Source organism: Chelonus insularis, unplaced genomic scaffold (genome assembly GCF_013357705.1).
Source record: "Chelonus insularis isolate UGA/USDA-ARS -01 unplaced genomic scaffold, ASM1335770v1 contig_352_pilon, whole genome shotgun sequence".
Classification (NCBI taxonomy): Eukaryota; Metazoa; Arthropoda; class Insecta; order Hymenoptera; family Braconidae; genus Chelonus; species Chelonus insularis.
In genome coordinates, this window is record NW_023276517.1 from 314,977 (window position 1) to 335,700 (window position 20,724).

At 29.6% G+C, this 20,724-nt stretch overlaps 1 protein-coding gene across 5 annotated transcripts; it reads left to right on the plus strand.

The window, feature by feature from the left end:
- The first annotated feature begins 33 nt into the window (after positions 1-33).
- Positions 34-20,687, plus strand: Ae2 (Anion exchanger 2). Of its 5 annotated transcripts, XM_035082976.1 has the most exons (9): positions 34-721; positions 1,723-1,826; positions 5,649-5,879; positions 12,591-12,771; positions 13,138-13,219; positions 13,336-13,677; positions 14,781-15,468; positions 15,749-15,799; positions 16,355-20,686. In XM_035082976.1, the coding sequence occupies exons 3-9, from the start codon at positions 5,811-5,813 to the stop codon at positions 18,710-18,712; spliced, it is 3,771 nt and encodes a 1,256-aa protein (XP_034938867.1). In that variant the 5' UTR covers positions 34-721; positions 1,723-1,826; positions 5,649-5,810; the 3' UTR covers positions 18,713-20,686. The 5 variants fall into 5 exon arrangements, with proteins under 5 accessions (XP_034938867.1, XP_034938865.1, XP_034938866.1 ...); XM_035082974.1 differs by lacking the exon at positions 1,723-1,826; XM_035082975.1 differs by lacking the exon at positions 1,723-1,826 and having other exon boundaries at positions 5,652-5,879.
- The last annotated feature ends 37 nt before the right edge of the window (positions 20,688-20,724 follow it).

Consider the following 20,724-nt stretch of genomic DNA (forward strand, 5'->3'; position numbering starts at 1 on the left):
TTGAAGTCTTCTCAACAATTAATGCGCAAATTTTCTTTTTTTTATTGTTTGTTTAACAATAATAGAGATATTTTTTACCTATTTCTATTGTTATCTTATCTATTACACGAATATTAAAAAACGATGGTGATAATATTGACAATCGAAGTCCGGAAATTCGTAAGATAGTGCTGCCAACCATAGTACGAAAAGATAAATTGGCAGTACTGCAAATTTGACTGTGTGAATTGCATGTCAAACGTCATTGTGCCCGCCGAAAAGTCAAGTCATAAGCCGGCATAAAAAACTGAATAAACTTCCGTAGATTACTAAGCAACCGGCTGGCTTTGCGGACATTTATTCGGAGAAAGAAAAGATAGAGAGAGAAGTTAAAATCATAACTACTGGGTTCGAATGTATTGGAGATATATAGCAGTCAAGCACAGTCAACCGTTGGTAGTGGCACGCATTACCGTTGTTTCTCTTCGACCGTTTTACTCCTTTTTCCTTTTATTAACGTTCTTTCTTGGTGAAGCTCCCTTTCTAAGATACTATATTACCATCATCATTTTTTCCTGTATCACCTGTGCGTACAATGTGTACATCCTCCAAGTATATTTTTACAATACAAAATATGAGACATTCATTAAATTGTATATAAAACGTATTTTGGATCAACCGAAAATCGCTGACATTACGAAACATTACTGGGATATCTTTTTCACGGGTTTTCAATCAATTGGTGAGTAAAATTGATTTTAAGGTTATTCATACAATACAAATTGTTTGATGCTAAATAATAAAATCTATCAAACCTGTTGAGTTTTTGTGAGTGCAAGATGAAAATATTAATCATTTAACATAATTCAGAAGTAGTGAAAGAAAAAAATATATTCAAACATAATTTTTTTTAAAAATAAATCCGAACTTTCTTGTTTTACCAGAAATTCACATGTGGCTCATTGTTATGTTATGATATTATCGATAATAATCAATACAACACATGTTGATGATTCTCAAACAATGTAAACAAAAGACATATATAACATACAGTTTAAAATCCAGACGAAATGATGTTCTTATATTTTTATTATTTGTAAATTGATAATAAATTGATTTACGGTTGTAATTAATTATACTTATTTTGTTTTTCCGTTTTTTAATGTTAAAATTATGGAGTAAATGTTAAACATTTGTCAATGACAGTTTTTTAGTTACAATCTGTTTTTAGAAAAAACATTTTTCGTTTGGGCTCGTTAATGGGAATTATTGACCGCCGTCTGACAGTCACGAGAGCTTTCACGCGAGTTCAGAAATAAAAGGATATATTTTTAAACACCTTACACTTGCGTGTTTTAAGTTATCATACAGTTGTGGGTAATAGGTAATAGGCCTGATAGAAGTTTACGTTTTTTCTGTACCATAGTGTACCTTTTTCACTACTACTTTTATAAGTTCACTAGAAAAGGTGAATAAACTTGTTAAAAAGTTTTATTCAGTGTATGTTTTATTCAAAGAAACAGATTGAATAGTAGAAATCTGAATAATATTTAAATAAATAATCACATAGGCATAATTAAATGCATCAAAAAATGAAAGTTTTTCTTATACTTGCTTGTGATATAATAATACTTTATTTCATATTCAAAATTTATGAATAAATAATTCTAGAACCTTCATAGGATTTATGTGATAATTTTGTATTTTCATTTAAAAACATCAAGTAATTTTTGTATTGAATAGAATGGATCAAGATGAATAGTAAATGAAGAAAAAATGCAATTGTATCACCAAGGTTGCAACTAACAAAATTGAGCAGAAGACATGGAAGATCGATATGCAGGCGTGTATGAAAAATGTTATTTTATCCTTTATTAGTCGATCAATAGAATCATATTATGGCAAGTGAACCTGACATACAATTCTTCAAGTTTTTTATTTATTAACAAAAGAATTGAAGTACCACAATAATTCATTGCTTTATTACACTCATAGCAACTCAATGAATATTTGAACGTATTTTGCAGCTGATTTGGTTATTAAATCCGTTAATTGATGTAAGTTTTTATAAATTTATCGTAGCAATAATTGCTTAATTTGTTGATCTAGCTACTAGTGGGCGTATATAAAATATTGAAATGCTATATTGTAATTTTGAAGCATTTAGACTGTTATGCCAGATAACCTCTGGTGGTATGACGTGCACCTCGGTTTATTGTTAAACATAAACGGTCACCAAATAGACTTGGAACTTTTCCACCATCTGTTTCTACATAATTTTCTGAACTTTATTTTTAAACATTTCAAAGCTTGATTTTGATGCTATAATTTTAAGATCAGACTCATAAATTCAGCAATGAATTATTGATGAAATAATTGAATTTATTATTAAATATTATAACTGTAATAAAGTTCATTATCACTTCATTTGCATGAAATAATATATGCATAATGGATTACTTATCGCACGATTCCCACTTTGCAGTTTTTTTAGATGAATCATCACGACACGATTTATAAAAATAGAATAGGAGAGTTTCAACAAAAAAAAGAGGCGTTTATTTAAGCATAAGCTGTCAATTGATGAAGAATTAAGAAAAGTTAAATCTTATCAATAAAATTTTATTGAATGAAGATAACAAAATTGAAATTATTCAAAAGAATTATATATGGTATGATCATAATAAAAATTTAAGCTTATCAAATTTCAATTCTGAATCGCATAAAAATTAAATGGTCGTTCTATTTACAAGCTTTGACCGTGAATATATTGCTATGCTATTTATCACAGAATGTTATGTCTTCAATATTAAATTGTTCACAATAAGACTCACCTTTGCTTTTATGTTTATCTTTAGCTGACAATAGATTATGTAATTGGTACATTTATTATTTAAAGTTAATTAAATAAAAAGTAAAGTCAGTTGTATGTTGTAGATATTTTTCGCAATCAAATATTTATTATTTCTTGAAAACTAATTTAACTTTGCATTCACTGAGCAATTTATCATTCTTTAAATCAATATTCATGTTGTATGAATGTTAAATTAATTATGATGGTTGTAAACCGACACCTGTATTGACACTAATCGTGTATTGTTTAAGTCAATTTTGGAATTTTACTCGTGTCAATTTTATACTGAATTATTGTATTTTGCTAGCATTAGATTAAAGCTTCTCTGTTATTAAGCTTAATTGAAACTTTTAAGTTTCTAGCGTGATAACAATGAAAGTAGTCTAAAGATTGATATCAATAATCACATGTGGAATTTATTTCTAGTATGTTATTTGTCAGTTTGACTTATTTATTGTTAAAGTATTCAAATAATGTTTGAAAATACTGTCTTGTGTCATAAAGCTAAAGATTTACTCTAAAAATTTAGCTTTAGGAATTTTATATTAAACTTTTTTATATGATAAAATTTTGTGCTGACATAAATAATTTAGTATTCATGAGTAGAAATAAGCATATTACATAATATAAGTAACATTTTAAAACTCTAAATTTGCAGACTTGTGTTATTAATCTTTATGTCTAAAAACATTGAATACTTTTGAACTGTCTAGAGAATTCAAAATATTTGGAATGCCTAAAAAAATTATTAAAAAATTCATCAAATTATTATGTCATTAACATATATAAAAAATTCAATTGAATAATTTTAAGATCAATAAATTAAAATCAAAGAAATATATATTGAATACTTAATTCAAGAGAAAACAAATTTTCTTGTTTTCTTTTATTTGACATTCATTGGTCAAACTTACTAATTGTGATAATCATTTAGCAGCCAGTCACATGCGTTAATTGGCTCAATTAAATAGTTACATTGCCACACTATTATTTTTATTCATCTATACCATGGCATAGCTGAAATAAAAACTCTTGTAATGTACTCTTTAATCTAGAAACGTTGTTGACTCTTTCAGTTCTTTTATTTGCTAAATCAAACAGGAAAGAAAAACGTTTTTTTATCGTATTTTCTTTCTCTATTCTTTCAACCTCTCATTAAGTTATTTAAATCTCATGAGATCTCTTCACTTACTAAGGGTCTTTCAATTATATTAAATATCACTTGAACCTTATCATTATTCTTTGTATCTTTTCGGTCTCTTGTTACGCAATTTCAGGTGTACGTGATTACCAATTCAGTAATATTAACAAATTTGTGTATGATATAATTAAATATTTATAATGTATTATATCCAATTAATGTATATACAATTATATAATTATGATGATTTAAAAAAGCTTATTGAAATAATGTATGCTTTTATTTGTGATGGTAGTGAGTTGGATCTCTCTGGAAGATTGATTGATAAACCGAATAAAATATAACATCTAGATATTAATTCTTTCTTTTAAGTATAAGAAAAGAGAAAGGAATGGAAATTAGTTTGGATCCTTCTGGCACAAGGTTAAAAACGACCCATGTAGAGAGATTTTTGACCTAGTTTCTTATAAAACTTCTGCAGCTTATGCCAATTATGAGACTCTTTTATTTGTTATACTGCATTATTTTTTATTTCATCGTTTTGAGTTATACTATGTAGAGTCATAAGTTTTTATCTAGAACCTCAAGAGTATCAGATATGATCAAATGACTCCTTCAACTTCCTTATCATAATAATTAAATTTTCATAAATTATCAAAGTTAAGATAGATCATTTTAAATTGTACTTGAAATGATTGTTTAATAATTATATTAAAAATACTATATTTCGAGTACCATTTGTTTGTATTTCAGTTCATGAATATGTTATTAAATGTAAAAACCAACTGACAGTTGCAATGTACAGACCATGACAAAAGGAGAATTTTGACACAAGGACAATGTTGAACTTTTGTTATGTACACATGTGTCTTACCGTTTTGAGTATAAAGTATCAAGTGTGCATCTTAATCGAGCTTATTTCGTTGCAATCAGTCAAAAGAATCGTATAAGTGTAATAAATTTACTTGTTTTTATTTTTAAATTAATTAGTTATTCTGATAGTCTGCAAATTGAATACTAATCGAATGCTACAGTGGCATCGATCCATAATTATTATATTTAAATGCAATTAGTTTCAATTTACTCAGCTATTTTTGTGTTTACCGGTAATAAAAAGTGTTCTTGATAAAAAAGTATTTGTGCAATTAAATGGGCAAATTAAATATCACTTAACTTTTAAATGAAAAGAAGAGCCATAAATGAAGAAATAAGTAGCAAAGCTTTCCTTCAAGAAATGTTCATTATTAATAAAATGTGATAGAGGTCGTTCATGCTTAGTTGAGGTAATTTTACTAATGGAAATATTAGAATAATCTTTTAATATTAGTCAAAAATTATTTCAAAATTGTAAACCAAGATAATTGGAAATAATTACACAAATTGGTGCTCATTATCACCATAATTACTTTGAAAGATTAAAGTTGAGGAGATTTAAATGTTCTGGGAATTCATATAATTTATTTATTATAACAAAATTTTGAAAAAAATAGTAAGAAATATTAAAAAAAATTAATGAATATCTATAAGTCCAAACTGCTGTTATCTAGTATTATAGCTATTTCGATCGGTCTAACATAGAGTAGAACCTCAAGCTAGACAGCTTTATGCTTACTGTCATAGTTGATTCGTTGTCGATATTGGTTGGTTTTAAAATCAGTTGGTTATTTGTTACAGTAGCCGGCAGAACGGAGCTAACATCGAAACGTCTTCTCCACATGTGGACATCGCCATCCCGTTTGAGAATTGGCCGAGCACCAAGGAAAAAGCCGTAAGCTGACGTGAAAGGAAGAATTACTACGTCCTCAATCAAGACTACTGCTTTCAAGGTCATTAGACATGGATGATACAAAGAAATCTGCATATAAGAGAAAACTCTCATTCCTTGGATTTAGAAAGAGATCATCCGTAAGTACTTGTCAAACATAAATACAGCATAAGTTTGTCAGTAGACGTTGAAGTTTGCAACTATAAAAAAATGATTTTACATAATCCATGATGTGTTGTTTAACTTGTCATTGTTATCTCATTGTCCAGGAGATTACATGAGAGAATATATGTGCAATGTATTCTCCGAGGCTGAATGAATATAGAAGCTGATGATCAACGTCTTCTGCAAATGTTTGTTTTTTATTATGTCATAAAAACTTTAATCATTCTACTTATTCATATTGCAATTCAATAATAATTCTCTATCAGAATATTTAGGAACTTTTAAAAGTCTTTGTTGTTTATTATAGTTGATATACGTTCTATTAGTAATATCTCGCACTATGATTATTGGAGATTAACCACCTATTTGCTCTTGGATTGATAAAATCCCCAGTGCGTGACTTGATTGAGAGATTAGAAGGTCTGGACAGACATGATCTTCTGTTTACTTTGGGATTTATATATTTACGGAAAAGCTTAAAGCTAAAAAAATGTTTTTTTTTGGCTTTTTAAGTGAAGGTTATCATATTGATCAACGTTTATAACTCATTTAATAATATCCACCCACTTTTATTAAAGTACTTGAACAGAAAAGCACTTTGAAGTGGATTTTTATTATTTGTATGTATTTTTAAAAAACGATTTTTAATGACATATCATGATGGTAAAATATTTTAATTGTTTTAGTTATTGATATCATGAGTTATGAATATGAACTGATCACATTTCGTCTGAAATAACTATATTGTCATTTAGTTTCAAAGTTATTATGATGAATAATTTTTGTTATTAAGAAAGACATTAAAAAGTAGATATTTTTTTTTTTATTTGTTAGATATGAATAGAATTAGAAGTATTTATCTCATTATGATAGTTCTATATTCATTTTATACTGTTAGGTGTAAGATTCCAAACATCATCGTCATAATATTTACGATGTCAAATGGTTATTGACTGGTGACCATCAGCAATCAGGCCAATCAGTCTACGAGGCCGTCTCTTTTCGTTTATTTCTATCCATGTCACATTCATGGTGTTACGCTGGCATTTAATTCCAATCAGAGAAATTATTTTACGATTTATTTATTGTCCAACAATGATATCTTGTATTTATTAAGTTGAAAACATTCACTTCATTTCTATCTAAAGATTTTCTTCTATTTTTTTTTTTTTTTATTCAATCACAAGTTGGTAAGTTAATTATTTTATTGGTGTAAGGAATATTATTTTTCACATTTTTCCCTTTCTTTACGTAACATGATAGCTTCTCAGTGCTTATTAAAGTTCTTAATTGAGAAAATTTTCTAGCAGAAGCAATAATGAGTTATGAAGACTCATCAGTTAGACTATAATAGAAATATGAGAAGCAGTTTTTTTCAAAACTAATTTTGTATTTTTTTTAGATGAGGTGTGAATATTATTCTTGGACCTACTCCAATTTAAAAAAAAAAAAAGTACTTCACAACGAAAAAAACTATTTCGCTTTACGATGAAATTTAAATGATCGAAGTATTATTAGATTTAAGAACTTGTTAAGCAAGTACCGGAAGTCTTTTAGTGAAATAGATTTCTCATAGAATATCAATCTGAAAAGTTAATGAACAGTATTAGGGAGTGATAATGGTCTTACATGATGTTAGTCATCAAAATAAATCTACACAAACAACATAATAACTATAATCATTCAAATAATTTTTATTTTATAATTAACATAAGTTATTCAACTTGAGACACAGTTTTCTGTTGTAAATCAATTTCAAATATCCTTCAGTTGCATAAAAGAAAACTTACAGAAAAAGTTTTATTCATAAGTAGAACATGACACTGAGTAAAAACTTTAACGCTCAAGTTGATGAAAAACTTCTTTTTGTTTTCTTTGTTTTTAATACAAAGTTGAACAAGGTTTCATTGAGATATAGGAAATTGATTTAATCGGCGTGGAATATAAATGAGAAATTTAACAAGTAAATGTCGTTAAAGAAAACCGGAAACTCAACGAAATAGAGTCTTAATCTAATGTGAATTGGATTTTGTTGAAAGTACATTCAATCTTATTAATGTAATCATTAGTTTTCCAAGTACTAATGCAAAATGACTTTCAAACTGACATTCATTTAAAACAATGAATTCAAGTTAACTATAAATTGAGTTTAATCAACTTTTACTAAAGATATTTATCTAACTGTCAACCATTCAATAATTGACTTAAGAATTATGCTCTTAATGTGAAAGGAAAACTGCTGAATCATTATTCTGTTAAAGAAAAACGATAATTCCCCAAAGCTGTACCACATGATCTAATATAAATTGTATGGAAAATTCCCTGATCGGAGATGACTAAGGCTTTGATCTGCCTCGAGGCAATTTTCATGTTTCCTAGAGCTAAGATCAAGCATTTTCATTATTCCAGAGAAGAATACACTCTAATGGAATATCGCTTTTAGAAAAAATATCAAAGAAAATATTCTTCTTAGCATCTTCAATCATATCGATGTTTTTAGATACAGTTATGATTTGTTTGATATATAATGATGTTCATAACAACATAGATGCTTTATTCAACCATCACATTATTCAAGTTTAGAATTTCTGTAGAGTTGCATCCAAGTTCAAGGTAAAATTTACATTTTATCTGCCGTTAAACAAGTCTTGAAAGGTGTGTACCTGAATAGAAAGGAAAACTTGTTTTTAAGTTATGTGTACAAACTCTTGGTAATAGTAAACAAGACAGCTTAAGAGAAATAAAATCATCTCATCATTGAAATCAACTACGTGAGTTGATTATTATTTCAAATAAAAAAAATGTAATTTAAAAAAAGTAAAAATTTGTTGAAATTGAGAAAATGTTGAAGTTGATGCAGAAATTTTCAATTAATTTTTCTCTTTATAAATGTCAGCTAAAAATAGATCTTGAGCGTAAATCAAAAGAGAAAGATATAAATCTAAAAATAATAAAAGCAATTGGTTAATTTCTAAAATCATTATATCACATTTTTGTTATAATCATTATTATTGTTATGATTATACTGATTTATTGAATTAGGGAGATGTTTAACCTTGCGTTATAAATCAATGATCAGCTTGTTCCGGAAGATTCAAGGCCATGAACAGAAAAATCTCGATGTAAAAACTGCATGGAAAGTATATTTCGGAAAAAAATATCCAAATGCGCCGTCGCTGTGAACTAGTCGATAAATCCTCTACAATGACCTAGGCCTAGACATATATCGTACACCAACCCTTGATTTACCTGTCACGTGTAAAGAGTCTTTACACACTAAGTCTACCTACGTACACTCGATTCTCTGCTCTATGCATTTTTTTTAAATCCAATCTTCCGTGAAAATAATAAGCTTTGGATTGTCTGATGGTAATATTAAATATCACAGTTGATGTGTACTAGGTTTAATTCATATCAAACTGGTTGTTGTGTAACTAAGTGATTAATTACATTGGATATAATTTTAGAAACAAGTCAAAAGCAGTTTGCAAAAATGATCTATTACATGTTAATTAAATTAATGTTCTAGTAAATATCGTCTATTAGTCTATTTCTGTCCATCGATTAAATTTATACCAAGGGCTGGGGGATCGTGATCAATAGGGCAACTCTCGTAGTAAAATTAGATATCCATTGCGGTTTAATTTCTAGAGTAGGTACTTGATGATGATCATTACCAATATATTTACTATCACATGACAAGTTCAATAACAAATTAATTCTTTTTACTTGAAGATTTGTTCAACTTAAATAAATGTAAGTTGAATTATATTGAAATTTATTTAAGAAACTTAAATTTATTCAAGTTTTATTGGAACAATATCTGTTACATTCGAAGTTATATTAAAGTTTATGTGACGAGTAACCCAATTTTCACTAGTAAAATTATTTGGAAACAAAGTTAAATAAATTCTTTGGACTTAACTTTTTATATATTAAATTTTCAATCCCTAGATAACTTTTTCTTGACCAAAGGTGTAGGTGAGATAAATGCCATCTAATGTCATTGATAAATTAAAACAAATGGAAAGCTAGAAAATCTAGAATACTTGAGTGATTTCATAGAAACTTCTGTTTCAGACACTGTTGATAGTCGAATGATCTTTTTTCATCGAAAACACCAACCCATGAAATTTATTTTTAGCTCAGGCTTGATAAAATCTATAAAGTTATTATTTTCAAAAGCTTATATGTTATCATCTGTAACTTTACTAAACAATTTCTTCAGAAAAACTTTCATCTAAATTACAATTTTCATTAAAAACACACTGCTTTTTGAATCTAAACATGTATAAAAAAGTCAAGGGGAAATTAAATACTGCTCAACTTCGTGCAGAAAAATGAAGTTAATTTCTGAAGCGGAAGTAGACGTTTCCTTGCTGATGGATAAATAAGGGCAATTTATAGAAAAGAGGCTCATGCTGCATCTATAGAAAGTATACGACAATCTATCGACCCATTTTGCTCGTGAGCAAACTAGCAAGCAGTGGGTAAGCACGCGCGTACTGCGCCACAACTTGCGGGTCTGCTCCAACAGCTTTCAAGCTCTTGAACCACTAGAGCCCGGGATGCTATGCCCGAAGCCAGTGGAAATTCCTCTGGGAAGTCCTTGCTCCAAAAAGCGCGGGTAAAAGTATTCTGATGGTTAAGACGTTCACTTCGAACGTCCCATCAGGTGTGTCATGTGTTTTATCATTTTGATTGATTCTTCTTTTTTAAGTGAGAAGACTTGTGATGGTTTTATGGGCCGGTTCATTCATCTATTAGTCGAGTACGCTGTCCACCGTCTCTAGGTCAATTATATGAGTTGTTTTGTTATTGGATTGTGACGTAGTAAAATAATACTCTCGTCCCAAGCTCGTCGTAATCGTTTTTCTTGAGGATTACATACAAACGTAAGTGTTAAGCTCTGCAGTGGTGAAAAAGAGTTGAAGAAGACTTGACGAATTTTTTTTAAAAATACTCCAATTTTTTTAGACGTTTTTTTTTCAAATATTATTTAAATAGCTGATTGATGGATTTAGAACGTGATTGTTAGAAACACTTTTCACATAATTTATAAATAATATTTTATTGAATAAATTAATTATTTATAAATATTCTTTCAGTGTAAAGAATTATTGGATTTTTCATTTCATCATTTTATTCTTTACTTTAATATTTTTTTAAATGAAATAGCACATCGTGAAACTTGAGAAATGAGGATTTATAATAGAGAGTAGTTGATACATAATTTAATGACTACTCTAATACTTGTAGGTAATTAATTTTATTTTCAGACTGAAAAAATCTTATTCTTGAGTTCCTTTTAATGACTTCAACTGTGTATCTTCTATAAATTCGAGGTTTGTATTTCAAAACCTTAGGTATCCTCTAAGAGAAATAAATCCGAATGATTTCGAATATTCTCCATAAAAAATTGCCCGTAATGTTTGCAATAAATATAGTTTGAAATAGTTTAGATATCAATTTTTTTTTTTTTTTGGTGCAATTTTATGCCTTTCAACTCCATTCGATTTTTATAGGAATCTAAAGTTGAAGTGTTTGCAATTTTTCACAGAAAATAAATTCTTCTCATGATTTATTATTTAACACTTTTTTCTCGTAGTTTTTTAATAGTAATTTACAACCATTTATTGGATTGCAATTACTCACTAATCATCTTTTGAATTAAATAACAACTAGATCCTTTAATTAAATTTACTCTGATTACTGATATTTGAGTTGTCAACAAAATGACTTCTAAGATCATAAATATTAAAGGAATTTAATTTTAGACTTTTTAATCATTACTTTTATTTTTATCTTATATATACATTAACAATTGATTTGTTCACTAAATTCAATTGAATGATCAATTATTTTTATTGGAGGATAAAATCATGAGCGCAACGCTTATGTAAATACCTTGATATTATTACATCTTGCTTTTACTAGTTGTTCGAAGTGTGTATACCTTGTCTATATTATTTATTCTTCTATATCTATAATAGATTATTATATTTATCAATGGAAATATGTTATTATATATTAGAAAAGGGAAATACCAACCGAAATGATCAAATATTTATAAAAGAAATCATAAAGAAATAACATGTATCGTTTAGAATAAATGATTTATATTATTTTCATTATTCTTCAAAAATATTATAATCAAGTTATTTTTAATCTGTATTTAATAAATTATGCAATTTTTTATTATTGAAGAAAATCATAGTCTTTTCATTAGCTTTTTAATATTCGGTCGTATGAAAATTCTTAAAAGAATATCAAAGGATAGTAATTAAAAGTATACATACTGAACACTCATCATTCATAATAGATTGAATAATAAGAAAGCAACGATTGTCAATCTTATTGCAATAGATTTCTTTAGAAATTCAATAATAGAATTCTGAATAATATAATGTACATTTGTATTATATTGACTAACAATGATAAATATAAGAAAATACACTATTGATTTTTATTGTATTTTTTATTTCGATTGTCTAGACGTTCATCATTTGCATTTTATATTTTATTTATTTGAAAACTCTTTTTTATAATTTCAAAAGCATCATCTAGGAGAGTTGCTCTTTATATTTATTAATAATTAGCTAATTATTTATTACATTGATATTGTAATAAGTTAGATACACTAATATTATTATCAGTAATATAATTAAAAAATATATTTCATATAGTTCGATGGACATGGCACGGAAGCGAGCCCGGAGTTGGACGAGGAGATGGAGAAGGTCTTTGCTATGGACACTGAAGAAAAATTCAACGTAGCCCGACTTGGATCAACATACGAATCCTCTGGCTCCGACCGAGATCGTGATCGGGGTCCTCCCCCTCGATATGGCGATCACGTTTTCAATCGTGAGTTTATTTAATTCCTACCAAGTGAAATAAATGAAAGTAAACAATAACATAATTGAAACAAATCATATTACATCTCAACAGATATCTAAAAATACTACTTAAAACATCTCCGTAAATTCTTGTTTATAGTAGGTACATAAGTAATAGTCAGACAGTTTATGATCGCACAAATACTTTTTTGCCATGCGAATGACATTATGAGTTGTTATATACTTCTCAGAGGCGAATTATAGCTCAAATTCAGACAGTTTTATAACAAAAATGACATATTCATTCAATGATAAACAATAATATAAAGGAAATTGACTTGTTATTATACATTCAGGCCTTCATTACTTCTTGTTATCTTTTTTTTTTTAATAGAGCATCGCAAAAAAAGTTATCCACATCCACACATGCCACTGAAAAGTTTGCGTTCCAAATCCATGCGAAGACACCTTTCTGTGTAAGTAAACCACTAAAAGAATTTTTTGAAATTTATTATAAAGTTAACATACGATTTACTAGAAAATTTATAGAATTTATTTTCGTTTCTGATGAATACTCTTTGGCATTTCTTAGAGACGGCACGGCAGGAGAGTATGATCACGAAGAAGAGAATACAGTGAATAGTCAGAATGGAAATAACGACCAAGATGTGGACAATTTAGATAATGGAGTTATCACGACACCACCGAATGATGAACGTTCACCATCAGAAGAAAATACAATTAGTAGTGAATTCGAAGCACCAGTGTCTGAAAGAGCAGCAGTTAGTGTTAGTGACAGTCTTGAAGCTGTTAATCCGCGAGTACAATTTGAAAAAATCCAGGAAGAAGGTGATGTTGTGCCACCTCTAGAAGAACCTTTAAGTGAAGAAGAACGAAAAGTACGGCGTCATCACAGCAAACACCATGATCACAAGTAAGACATAAATCAACTCACATGAAGATTAATAATAAACATTAACACAGAATGTACTATTGTACAAGAAATCTAGTGATTCACTATTAACCTTTAACGTTAATAAATAGAAACGATGATTACGAAGAATATGCACAGAAATAATTATGATAACTGAGCTTTCGTGCGGTTTGTCATTATGATTTAAAGGGGGTTGACAAATCGGAAGGTTATTTTCAAGAACGATATAGACCTGAGACGAGAACTCAGGTGCAGAGTCGGTAGTGCCTGGTGCCATGGCCCTTCGCCAGGATTAGGTTTTTCGCGTGGCCGTTTGCGCCAGACAATACACAAGCCACCGTCATATCCGTTGCTTCGACTAGTCTGTCATTTAATTAGGTCAATCGTGTTGTGTTCGGGGTGTGCAGTGGATGTCATTGATTAAAGGAAGCAGTGTAGTTATTTATTATGCCGGTGACTTACGACCGATCTCACGATCGTATTGGCAGAATTCGACAATATCCGTAGGCTTTATTTTTTTTGTTAATATAAATATCTTTATTTATGAAGCAAAACTATACAATAAGTCTTCTGTCGTAAAACACATCACCACTTACTACTGTATTAGTTTATTTTAAATGCTTAAAAATTGCAAATATAGATTTTAGTCTGTTTTTATTAATAAATTGTCACAAGAATTTTTAAGAATCAAGTGCCGAATAAATTTGCAATGAATGGATAGTTTTTAATGATGGTTTATATTAATAATTAATATTTCGATGTCTTTTAAAAGTCAAGGAAGAGCCTCTAAAACTTAGTTAAATTTAAATAAAAATCACTGTCAGGGTTAAAAGTTAGTGAATTTGGCATACGTTCAAATATTTTACAACCACATGTCTTCTTTCAATCTATCATGCTTGGATTGCTTGCTCGATAAGTGTTAACCAACGAAACAGCCAAAATGAATAATTGTACACAATGCTAAATAATTATTCTACAATGTGCTCTTATAAATAATAGTACTCTTTATTCATAAAAAGAAATTCATATTCTGTTCATAAAAACTTCTTGAAACAAATTTTTTTACATCTATTAATTTCATTTATTTCTATTTATTTTTGTAGAAGACATCATCATAAATCTCGAAAATATTCTCTGCAAGAAGATCCACAATGGCGAAAAAGATCAGGAGCAGGACTTCCCGACGTGACAGGCGCTTTGGGCAGAAGAGTAAGCGTTCAACCAGAGGAAGCAAGTACACTTCAGGAACTTGACATCGATGATTTAGAATCCCACAGGAGCGATGATCCTCGTGGTATGCGACGGCACAAAGCCTCCCATCCCATGATTCAAATTGGTCGCAGAAAGGAAGGTGGAATACCTCATGAAACATTTAAAAAGATGTACGACCACTCACCGCATGAGGTATTTGTACAACTTGATGAACTCCATGGGGTGGGAGAAGAGCGCGAATGGAGAGAAACGGCCAGGTGGATTAAGTATGAAGAAGATGTAGAAGAAGGAGCTGATAGATGGGGAAGACCTCATGTAGCGTCGTTGAGTTTTCACTCTTTGCTCAATTTAAGACGATGCTTAGAAACTGGTGTCGTGTTATTGGACTTGGAAGAGAAAGATGTGCCTGGATTAGCTTATAGAGTAGTTGAACAAATGGTTGTAGATGAGCTTATTCTTCCTGAAGACCGTCCAGTTGTCATGAGAGCACTTTTGCTTCGTCATCGGCATGTTAATGAACATGACAGAGGCTTTCGCTTTGGTGGAAAGCGTAACTATGCTAGTTATACAAGTCTACAGGTAAAAATACACTAATAATTTTATTATTTATTTGAAAAATTTAATTTTTTAATAGCTTTTTAAATTAATTTTTTAATAGATGAATGGACAATTTTCAAATAATTTTCGCTGGCCCAATAAATTTATTTATTTAATTTTTTTTACTTCTCGGGATATTTTGATAGTTAAAAATTCTTTAAATGCTATATTTTAATCAGTATTGTATTTGAAAAATCAATGAATTTAGCGACTAGAATTTTTATAAATTAAATGACTCACAGCATCAATGTTATTTCCGCAGTCCGTCTGGCTGGAGGAAGAAGATGCTACGCGGGAAGGAACTGAAAACCATGTAACTTTAACACGTTAATCTCTTTCACTCGTTTTCCGATACACAATCGTCGTTTTGTTGTTATTTCTTTCACTATTGTATTGCTATTTTTCCCCCTTCATTCGTTTCATTCAAAATAACCTTGCTAGTATGCGTGAACTTGCAGGAAAATTAATTAAGAATAATGAAATATGTTCTTAATTATTACTGCGTTTATTCAAAGTTACAAAATATATACTTTTAATAAAACCTGTGAGTCCATGATAGCATTAGTTGAGTCCTCTTTAGTTAAATGTTCGTATTGTTCATGTGATATAATAATTTCTCTTCTTTTCTTTATTTCAAATCATTTCTCGCCGTATCGTTATTATATTTCCCGCCACAATGACGTTAACAACTGTAAAATAAGCATCAATCGTACTTGCACTATATGTTTTCATCTAAAAAATAAAAGACCAAGAACTTTTTATGAATTTTAGTTTGCCAATTCAAATCATCATTAAAAGTATTCAGACTACATTTTTATGTAAAAAAAAGTTATAAAATAAAAACTAATATGGAATTGAATTTTTACAGAATTTAAATGATGCAAAGCCAAAAATCATCCCTACCAATCAAGGACTAATAATGGATAATAACCATACAACGATAGATATGAAAGAAGAAATGACGTATACTAGCAGCAGTGAAGACCTAAAGAAAACTCACAATGATTATATTTTCAAAAGAATACCAGCAGGTGCAGAGGCGACAATTGTTTTAGTTGGTGCCGTGGATTTCTTAGATCAACCAACTATTGCCTTTGTTCGTCTCGCAGAAGGAGTATTGATGCCATCAATAACAGAAGTAACAATTCCTGTACGTTTTATGTTTACGCTATTGGGTCCACGAAATGCAGATCTAGATTATCATGAGATTGGTCGATCAATTTCAACACTCATGGCTAATAAATCATTTCATAAAGTAGCTTATAAAGCAACTGAAAGGCGCGAGCTTTTATCAGCAATTAATGACTTTTTAGATGATTCAATAGTATTACCTCCCGGTGACTGGGAGCGACAAGCACTTTTACCATTTGATGAGTTGAAGGCAAAGAGTGAAGCTATTAGAAAACGAAAAGCAAAAGCACTTGCGATAGCAACTCCTCCAATTACAAGTGACGCTGCGAAAAAGAAAGCTATCCTTGCTGGAGAAGAAGAAAAACGTCCTGACGATGATCCTCTTCGTCGCACTCGACGTCCTTTTGGTGGACTTATTAATGATATAAAACGACGTTATTCATTTTATTTATCGGATTTTACAGATGGTTTAAACTCATCGTGTATTGCTGCAGCAATATTTATGTATTTTGCTGCACTCTGTGCAGCTATTACTTTTGGAGGTCTAATGAGTGACAAAACTCACAACGTCATAGGAATTTCTGAAACTTTAGTATCTTGTTCATGGACTGGTGTTATCATGGCACTTTTCTCAACTCAACCTCTTGTAATTATTGGCACGACTGGCCCTTTATTACTATTCGACGAAAGTCTTTACAACTTCTGTATATCAAATGAACTTGAGTTTCTGACGATGCGATTGTACGTTGGCGTATGGATGGGCGTAATTGCCTTGACAGTGGCATGTGTTGAAGGATCAGTTCTTGTACGTTTATTTACTCGGTTTACAGAAGAAATTTTCACCGGTCTTATTTCATTACTCTATATTGTAGAAACTTTTGTCAAACTTTATAATTATTTCAAAAAGAATCCATTGCTACCTGAATACTGTTTTGGAGCAGACAATAGTACGATGAATTCTACAGAAATAGTTGAATATGCAAAATTAACTAATTTAATAAATTACAATCAGTCTATAATGAATACAGAATTTTTGCCGAGCCATAATCAAGCTGGACTATTGATCAATCAACCCAATACAGCATTAATGTGCACAATACTTTGTTTGGGAACATTTTTGGGTGCTTATTATCTTCGTATTTTTCGAAACAGCCATTATTTAGGTAGAAGTGCAAGACGAGCATTTGGAGATTTTGGAGTGCCAATCAGTATCATTATCTTTGTCTTAATAGACTACCTTGCTGAAGTAAAGACAGAAAAATTACTTGTGCCAGAAGGTTTGACTCCAACGGTCCCTGGAAGAAATTGGTTCGTATCACCAAGTGGAACAGAGAAACCAATACCAATTTGGATGGCTTTTGCTTGTGTTATTCCTGCATTCCTTGTTTACATTCTTGTGTTCATGGAAACACAAATATCAGAGTCTATAATTGACAAGAAAGAAAGAAAATTGAGGAAAGGAAATGGATATCACATGGACATTGTTGTCGTGTGTCTGATGAATGTCGGTTGCGGCTTAATGGGAGCACCTTGGTGTTGTGCTGCATCCGTTCGTTCTCTTACTCATGTCTCAGCAGTGACGGTCATGTCGCGCACTCACGCACCAGGAGACAAGCCACACATTGTCGAGGTCAAGGAGCAGCGAGTTAGCGCTCTCCTTGTCGCTCTTCTTGTAGGAGTGAGTGTCCTGATGGCTCCCCTGTTGCGTCGAGTACCCATGGCTGTGCTTCTTGGAGTTTTTCTCTACATGGGTATATCATCAACCAACGGCGTTCAATTATTTGATCGAGTGAAACTCTTCTTCATGCCTGTAAAACATCATGGAACAGCTAACTACGTTCGACGAGTACAAACTTATAAAATGCACATCTTTACCTTGGTGCAAATATTGTGTCTGGCTACTTTGTGGATTGTTAAAAGCACTCAAGCAGCACTTGCGCTTCCATTCTTTCTTATTCTCATGATTCCTCTACGTGCTCAAATGAGTCGATTCTTTACTCCTGCTGAATTACGAGCACTCGATAGTAAAGGACCTGATCATGAAACTGTCGAAGATGAATTAGATTTCTACGAGGAAGCACCACTCCCTGGTTAGATTGTGCCTTATCTATTCAGTCATTAATACTTGGGATACAAAAATTTATCAATCTAATTCAGACTTCATTTCTCAACATTAAAATTGTTTCTTTTAATTCATATCTGATCGTCCAGGCTTTGCTCAAGACGTTTGAAAAAAAATTGTAGATACAAATTGCATTTCAAAGTAATTTGATTATCTTTACTTATAAGAAAACGTTTCTTCAAGAAGCTAGAATTCTTGAGCTTATACATTATCTTCTTAAAATCATCTGTTTAAGATGATAAAGTAATTTCTCTAAGAGAAAATTTTTTCAATTAAGAATAATTCTTCTACTCAAACTAGAATGTTTCTATTATTTTAAAATTCATTCATTTTTTATAACATTCTTTTCTAGAATGTAATCTGTCAATTAGTGATTAGCCATTCTGAACTTCATTTATAAAATAAAATGAAATCAATAAGTGAATTATTTAATCATGTTATGAAGATGAAAAAATTGATATTATACTTAATATGAATAGTTGTCTTACTAAAACAAGACGATATCCTGTGTCATAAAATTGTAAATAGTACTTAAATGAATATCAATTTAAAATTGGATCACTAATTAGTAATTTTGCAAAGCATTTAGAGATGTCATTTCATTGGAATTAATAAGAATTTTAACCGGCGAAATCATGGTGCTTAAATAATTTTTAATATTTTATTGTTGGTAAATAATACAGATGTCATGGTAATAATATTCAAATATTGAATTAAGGAATTCAATCATTACCATGACTCCTTAGACTATGCTACCTCAGCAATATCAGATCGATGTGATGAATATTGTATTATGTCAATCTTAAAAAAATTAATTCAAGTCAACCTATTCTTAGGTGCATCTTTCATCTACGTAATTGAGAATCGATGTTTAAAAGAGGAATAGGTACTGCAGATAATTTTCTTATTATAGTTTACATTGCTATCGTATTTATATTACAAGCTTGAAAAAACAAGAAAAGGAATTATTGGAAAATGGTAATGAAAAAAAGTTCGGTGCTTGTTAACCTACTCGAAAGAGATTAATTATTGATGCTTTTGTTAAAATGTATAATGTAAAATTATTTACGAAGCTTATTTTTGTTTTAATTACTGAAAAATTCGGTACGATTTTTAAAGTGGACAATAAATGAATGATTGTGGTATAAAAAAATGTAGATTAAATGTACCTGAACGATGGATGTGTTAATCATGTCGCGGGTCCAAGAAAGTAAAAGAGAAATTGTAAAGATTAAGAATCATCTATTTTAAGGAATGTTTATTAAAAAATATATTTTCAGTCTTCATTTTAAACAATTCACACGTAAAATATGAATGGCAAATAATATTTTATTTTAAGAAAATAATATATTGAAAATGATGGAAAAAAACGAATCATAAGAAATGTACTTATTAAAAATTATAATCAAAAGTAAGGTGGTTGAAGAAATATATATTACGATGGGCATATTTTTATAGAATGACACAGTTAAGCAAATAGGTTAACATGTGTTGAATTTAATTAAATATAATTAATGGACAGTAAAACAGGCAAGACAAAGAATTATTTATAAATAATTAAGAACGAATTCTTATTCTTATAATGTAAAATTATTCTACATAATGAAGAGCGTAATAGAATTATGTTGTTAAAATTTCATGGAACTATTTTAAATTGATAATGAATGAATGTATTTTAGATAAAAATCAGCACATATTGTTTATATCAGTTGATTTTTCAAATAACAATCATAAATAATAATAATCACCATAATTTAAATAATGTATACTAACTTAGATGAATAGGTAGATTAGAAGTAAAAAAAGAACTATCAAGTTGGAATAATGTTAAAACAAAATATTCTTAAACTTTTATCTTTGAGTAATTTTAAAAGAAGTAATGGGATTTTATTAAATTTATATTTCTTTTTCATTTTTCCTGTTACTATTGTTTATACCACAGATATACATATTCAGAGATTACTATAATTATAATTAAAAATTGT